Below are 6,803 nucleotides of genomic sequence, written 5' to 3'. Positions count from 1 at the left end.
TTTGTTTGCTTGCATGTTTTTGCTTGTGTAATAATACAACTGTCAGGTGAATATGAAACTCACCCATTTTTTAATTTTAATTATGCATATATTTTATATTTTTTCTTTTTAATTTGTAGCATTTTCACATCCCTGCATTTCTTGAAACAAGGCAGCAGTCAGATACCAAACTACCATAACTGAATCTTTCTGAAGATTCTCACCACAATGCTTTCACAGTTCAAAGAAACCGTTAATCCTGAGTCACCACCAAATGACCTTGAAATAGGCAATCTAGAGTTTATTCCCACCCTTGGTTCTGCTGTGCAGTCTGGGGAAGACACCTATAACTCCCCAGTTTCTCAGCTCAATATTCCTCCAAATGACAATGGCTCCTGGGCAAAGCAGGAGCTCCAAAGCCTGTGGGAGATGTTTACCTCATGGTTGCAGCCAGAAAAGCAGAGCAAGAAGCAGATGATTTCTCAACTGGTCTTGGAGCAGTTTCTCATCACTGGGCTCTACAAGGACAAGGTCGCCTTGAAAGAAAAGTGGGAATCAAGTGGCAGAAACATGGGGAGATTCATGGAGGGTCTGACTGATGAGTGCTTGAAGGCTCCTGTCATGGTGAGTGGCTGGGGAGGGATGGCTAAGTAAGGAAGAAAGACATTTATTCTCATTGGAGGATACATTAGGAGCAGGTGTTATGGTTTCATTATTAGTGAAATTGAACTCCCCCTCCAAATTGTTACAAGAGAGAATATCCACTGCGGTAGATTGGCATGAATAAATCAGAAAGTAGCAATAGTTTGATGGTTCTAAATTAAATTTATTTTATTTGTATGGTGGCCATAAGACTGGGTAGTTGATGTTTGGGCAAGACTTAAACAGTTTCAGAAGAAATGTCTTGGGTCTGATCGATGGCTCAGTCAGAGAGGTGCTCACATTGTAATCACGAGAACTGTACCCACACCTAACAACCTCAGCACACACCTGAGAACCTCAGCACACACCTAAAAATCTGGCTCCCACCACTAGTCTGTAATTCCTGTCCCTGGGAGGCAGAAACTGGGGATTGAAGTAACTACCTGGCTTTCCAAACTGATTACTAAAAGTACCTTGTCTAGAATACTGTGGTGGCAGAATGAAAGGTTTCTGATGTTGAAATACAACACACCTATAATAAATGCCTTGATGTGTATTGGTGCTTCAGTGCAAGTGTTCAAATCTGGAAAGACTTAATATAGATGTAATTACATTGGTTCTTCTTTCAGGCTCCAGATTTGCATAATTCTCAGTCATTGACAGAAATGGTCAAGGTGGAGAAATTTTTCAAACAACCCATACATACATTAGAAGAAGTCATTATACAGATCATTTCTTAGTGTTTTAGAGGTTTTTTTTTTTTTTTTTTTTTTTTTTTCGGTTTTGATTTCAATTTGCGAGATTTTTTTTCCCCCCATTTGAGACATAATTTCATAGTATAGCCCTGGCTGGCTTAGAACTCAGTTGTAAATTATCCTTCTTCTTCTTCTCAAAAGACAGATAAAAAGTGTGGACCACCACAACCTGCTGGGTTTGGGGGTGTTTGTTTGTTTGTTGAGTTATTTTATTCTATTTAAAAGTTCTCATTTCACAATTTCTTTTATTCCAATTTCACACATGAACTTTGTTTTAAATTAAGAATTTCATGATTGAGCCAGGCTTTGTGGCACACTCATGTAATCCCAACACTCTGGTAGGCAGAGGCAGGTGGATCTCTTTGGGTTTGAGGACAACCAAGGCTACACAGAGAAACCCTGTCTGGAAAAAAACCAACCAACCAAAGAATTTCATGATTGAATGAAACTGAATTCCAAGTAAACTGCTGCTGTAATATCTAGTCATGCTCCTAAGAGCAGAGGCAGTCTGCATCTTCTGCAGACAGTGAAGGTGATGGACTCATTTTATACAGTTGTGAGTTTTGTTAAGGAGTAAATAATAAATAAGCAGCACCACCCCCCGTAAACAATGAACGCTTTCTTGTTAAGGAGATCTTTGGCCAAGGTAGTTGTCTAAGACTAAAATTCAATGAGAGAGACAAAAATTATAGGTATTAGAAATAAAATCCATTCACACAGAAATGTGACGTGACAAAGGGGGTCCCCACTGACAGCCTATCTAAGGTCATGACACCAAAGTGGTAGCTGCTGTACAATTAATGTAGAGATTCTGAGGACCCAAGACAGAAAATAACAACTACCTATAGTTAATCCCACTGAATGAATGAGAGTGAAGACCATCAGCCATATTTTTGGTTGAATGAAGCAAGCTTTGTTTTCTGTCAGGCAGGTCTGTCTCCCTCAAGTGGGCTTTGAGAAAACAGTAGTGAACAAAGAGACAGTAGAGTTCATATAGCTTAAAAAACTGCAAGACTAGGGGAATCCAAGGGTTTTGGGACTTTTGTTTGTGTAGGAATTTGTTTGAACATTTCAAAATTTATCTTATCAGGGTGGAGGTCAGGACATTGTCAGAGTATAGGCTTCAGAACATGTTGAATATCAGAAAATGGGTCAAGACACAGTCAAATTCAAGTTTTACAGAAAACGGTATTTTGAAGTTGCAATAAGATGGTTTCTGATCTTAAGATGGAGTGAGGCTGGTCCATCACTGATCAGAAGCTAAAGTAGAGGCTTTTTCTAGAGTAGCATTGCCATGAGCCAGAGAATGAATCTAGGGAGGCAAAGGGTCTGGGCACAAAGCAATAGCTATAGATCCTGGGGGCAGCTGAAGGAGTGACAGTAAGTAGTTACAGATTGATGGGGAAATGGGAAATACCCTCCATAGAGACACTTAAAAAAAAAAAAAAAAGACAGACAATTTAGGACAGATCCCTTCAAGCAGAGAAAAGGGGATCCCCAGATAAAAGACCAGCAGGGAATTTCTGAGTCAGATTTTTATAGGATTTTAGGGGCCAGACCTTTATCCAGACTCCCCATTTTCCTGATTGGTCCTGCCCAGCTGTGGTCTCTTTTTCCCTAAGCCAATCATTTGGTAATAGTTGCAATATCTTGGATATGAAGTGTTGAGGAATGAGGGAAATCCCTGGAACAATGAACATCCTATCTTTTTTTTAAATTTTATTTATTCTCTCATATATTACATCCTGACTTTAATCTCCCCTCCCTCCTCTCTCTGTCTAGATCCTTCCCTCCCAGATTTCCTCTTTCCTAGATCTACTCCTCCATTTTCCATCAGAAGAGGGCAGCCCTCCCATGGATATCAACCAAGATGGCAATAACAAGCAAGTTAAGGCTAAGCACATCTCCTCATATTAAGGCTGTAAGATATTTCTCAGTAGGAGGAAAAGAATCCTAGCAGAATCTAGCAAAATCTAGTCAAGAGACACTACCGCTCCCACCAGGAGACCCAGAAGAACACCAAGCTACACAACCACAACCAGAACACAACCATATGCAGAGGACCTAGCACAGGCCCATAAAGGCTCCGTGATTGCCACCTCAGTTTCTGTGAGGCCATATAAGCCCTGGTTACTTGATTCTGTGGGCCATGTTCTGTGACATCCTTCACATTGCTAGAATGAGCAGCTTTTCATAAAGGGACCAGTCCTTGTTTACCAGATTGGCCCAACTTCATCAAATTCTCCTTTGATGTGTTAACTAGTTACGAAAAACATTTTGGCCAGACACTACAGAAACATAACCTTATGATTTCTCTAGGCACAGTGACTCAACATAGTATGTATAGTGGCTTTAGAGAACAGGACTTACAAATATCAAGATAGAGATGAGGGGTAGACAGAAGAGCTAATCCAGAATCAGTCCAGGGATCCTTTATAAGCAGGTGGAGGGCAGATTTTCTGTGATCCACAGATTCATTAACAATAGTCATCTGGCTTGGTTTACAGGTCCATGTCTCCATGCAGGGGCAGGAAGCCCTCTGTTCTGAGAACATGCCCTTAAAGGAAGTCATCACGCTTTTGAAACAACAGCAATCAGCAATATCTCCAACACAAGAGAATGCAAGGACATCCTTGCAGCTGCTCCAACACATGTCCTTGGCAGTGGGTGAGTCAGAAAGCTGGACAGAAGAGGGTGTTGTGTGGATCGCTACTTGGGCACAGTTTTATAGCGTGTCTTATTCCCACAGGACATGAAGACAGTGAAGATAGCTGCGAAAGTCCCTGGGACGCTATTGAAGGAAATGGCAGTGCTAACAGTGTGGGAACTACGATGGATTCCCTTCTCACTGTCCAGAGAGCACAGTATCCTGAGCTCAAAGAGGGGGGGTCTTTGTTACGGAGTTACTCAGGGTGTCAGAAAATCAAGTCCAGGCCCGTTTAGATTGCAGGAAGAGTCCCTGAGAGCACCTGCTTCTGAAGATGTCCCTATAGCAGTGAAACCAGTGCTTCTCTCTAGGATAGACCAGTCTAAAGACACTGGAGATGGCCACCACCCTTCCTGGAACACTGCTGACGTAAATAGTGATGTTAGCAGTATCACAAATGAGGGAGATTCCCTTATTATCCAGAGAGAGCAGCATTCCAAGCCTGATGAGGGAGGTGTTCCATATGGAGTTCCTCATGATTCTAGAAAAGCAATTTGCGATGCCTCCAGGTCCCCATGGGCATCTTCTTCTACAGGTCTGTCTATGGAGGTGTCAAGATTTCTCTCCAGGCCAGAGCAGCTTACCTTTGTGCCTGTCCCTTTTTGCAAGAATCATGAGGCAAACTCCACATGGGATGCTCACCAGGGTACACTCTACAGAGACTCCAAACCACACAAATATGAAGAATGTCCCAGAACCTTCAAATATCTCTGTAACCTCTCTGTCCACGAGAGAAAACACGGGAAGAAGAGATCACTTTTCTGTACTGAGTGCCAGAAGGGCTTTAATCAAGGCTCAGAACTCCAAGTTCATGAGGTCAGACACAAGCCAGAAAAGCCTTTCCTGTGCAGCACGTGTGGAAGGTCCTTCAACCACAGGACCAACCTGCAGGCTCACGAGAGGATTCACACAGGAGAGAAGCCCTACATCTGCTCTCTGTGTAGCCACAGCTTCCGCCAGTCATCCACATTCCACCGTCACATGAGGAATTTCCACAAATCAGAATGAAGTGTGGACCTTCCCCTCAGAGGCTAACAGGGCTTCGCCTCAGTGTTTATCTGTACATGAAGAAGCATGTGTTCGCTAGTGAGGATGCTTCATTTAACATTTGGATTGTCCCTTCCACCTGTTGTCTCATCCGGCTGGCATGTAAGGAAAAAGACGAGTCAGTTTTTATCACTGACGTTTTCCAAGATTCTAAATATTGGCTATTATCTTATTTCCTGTTAGTAAATAAATGTTGATGTTTCTGTGTTTCTTGTGTGTTATGTTTCATGTGAGTTTCGTGTCCTGTTGTTAGTTAATGAGTGCCTCTGTAGAAGGCCTTTGGTCCTTACCTCCCACCTTATTTGAGACAGTCTCTCTTGTTTAACAGTTTATACTTCAGGCAAGGTGACCCTGAAGTGCCTACAGATCCTCTTCATTCTCCACACATTTTGAGACCTGATATGAGAAATGTCTGCTACTGGATCTGCTTTTCAAAAATATTATTTTATATGTGTGTGCTTGAGTGTATGTATTTGTGCTTCAAGTTTGAAGGCGACCTTTATGTCAATGGGTCCATCGGAAGAGGAGGAAGAAGAAGAAAGGTATCTTGACTGTGAAGATCAAACTTGCCTCAAGAACTTGCAGCCCTTTATCAGCAGGAGTAGTCAAATGATAATGATGCCTCCTTTCCTCTCTATCCTTTTTCTCTCTATCTAGTGTCATGGGGTCATAGTGTCACAGAGTAGCAAACTCCCACTACAAGTGTCACCCAAACATGGGCTAGGCAGAATGAGAAACTTGATTTCAAATGCCCAGAGGAAACGGCAGGGGAAGATGTTTGTTTCAAGATGCCTAAAATAAATTTACTGTTGCTGCTGCAACTGGGATATCCCCAGCTTTGCTCCCAGAGAGGATTTTCTGTTTTCTTTTTCTTCTTCCTACATTCTGTTTTTAAAAAGTTTGGGAGTCAGTTCTCTCTGACTCATTTTATTGCATTCCAGACCCTTTTCCTCCTACCAGGTTGTCTTATCCAGCCTTGGCATGAGGGTTTCTGCCTAGTTTCATTGACTCTTGTTATGCTGTTTGGTTGTTTCTCTGGGAGGCCTGCTTTTTTCTGAAAGGAAAGGGAAGATGAGTGGATCTGGGGACAAATGGAGATGGAGGGGTAATGGGAGGAGTGGACAGAGAAGAAATGGTGGTTGGGATGAAATATATGAGAGAAGAATAAATAATTTTTTTAAATAAAAATTATTTCTTTGAAAAAAAAATCCTAAATTGTTGTGCTTAGTCGCAACTAATGAAAACAGCTGTTCTAGCACTGACTCAAAGGACCAGGTTAGCCTCAAAATCATGTCCTGCTCAAATGTGCATATCCTTCATAGCCATAAGAGACAAGTGGTGCATATCCATACTGCTCAGGACTTTCTGAAAGGTTTGCCTGAAGACCGAGCCACCCAGACTGTCTTCACCTTGCCGTGCACATTTGTCATCTCTTACTCATTCTCTTCCATTTGGTTCGGCTTCAGGACCTCCCTCCAAGGTCCAGTGCTATGGGGAGGAAATGTGTTTACATTTCGAGAAATAAGCTTTTCCATATTTGCTCCTTTGTTCTCATTAGTAATATCAAGCCTAATTTCATCTTGTTTTTACTCTGCTGTGGTAAGAGAGAGCTCCCTCCAAGTTTGGTAGGAGCCCCAAATGCCTCTCTGTGTGTGTGTGTGTATGTGTGTGTG

The 6,803-nt window shown here is 42.1% G+C and overlaps 1 protein-coding gene across 1 annotated transcript; it reads left to right on the top strand.

Moving 5' to 3' along the window:
- Window positions 1-207: 207 nt before the first annotated feature.
- LOC132654834 (zinc finger and SCAN domain containing protein 4F-like) lies at window positions 208-5,091 on the top strand. Its single transcript, XM_060386118.1, has 3 exons — window positions 208-603; window positions 3,884-4,039; window positions 4,126-5,091. The coding sequence occupies exons 1-3, from the start codon at window positions 208-210 to the stop codon at window positions 5,089-5,091; spliced, it is 1,518 nt and encodes a 505-aa protein (XP_060242101.1).
- Window positions 5,092-6,803: the final 1,712 nt, after the last annotated feature.

Source organism: Meriones unguiculatus, chromosome 6 (assembly GCF_030254825.1).
Source record: "Meriones unguiculatus strain TT.TT164.6M chromosome 6, Bangor_MerUng_6.1, whole genome shotgun sequence".
In the NCBI taxonomy this organism is placed as follows: Eukaryota; Metazoa; Chordata; class Mammalia; order Rodentia; family Muridae; genus Meriones; species Meriones unguiculatus.
This window is presented reverse-complemented; position numbering and strand designations above follow the sequence as displayed.

Excerpts from the sequence above, each read along its gene's own strand:
- LOC132654834 (XM_060386118.1), top strand. The coding sequence starts at position 208 with ATGCTTTCACAGTTCAAAGAAACCGTTAATCCTGAGTCACCACCAAAT. Across the intron at positions 604-3,883 it reads GCTTGAAGGCTCCTGTCATG|GTCCATGTCTCCATGCAGGG; the intron begins GTGAGTGGCTGG and ends CTTGGTTTACAG. Across the intron at positions 4,040-4,125 it reads TCCAACACATGTCCTTGGCA|GACATGAAGACAGTGAAGAT; the intron begins GTGGGTGAGTCA and ends TTATTCCCACAG.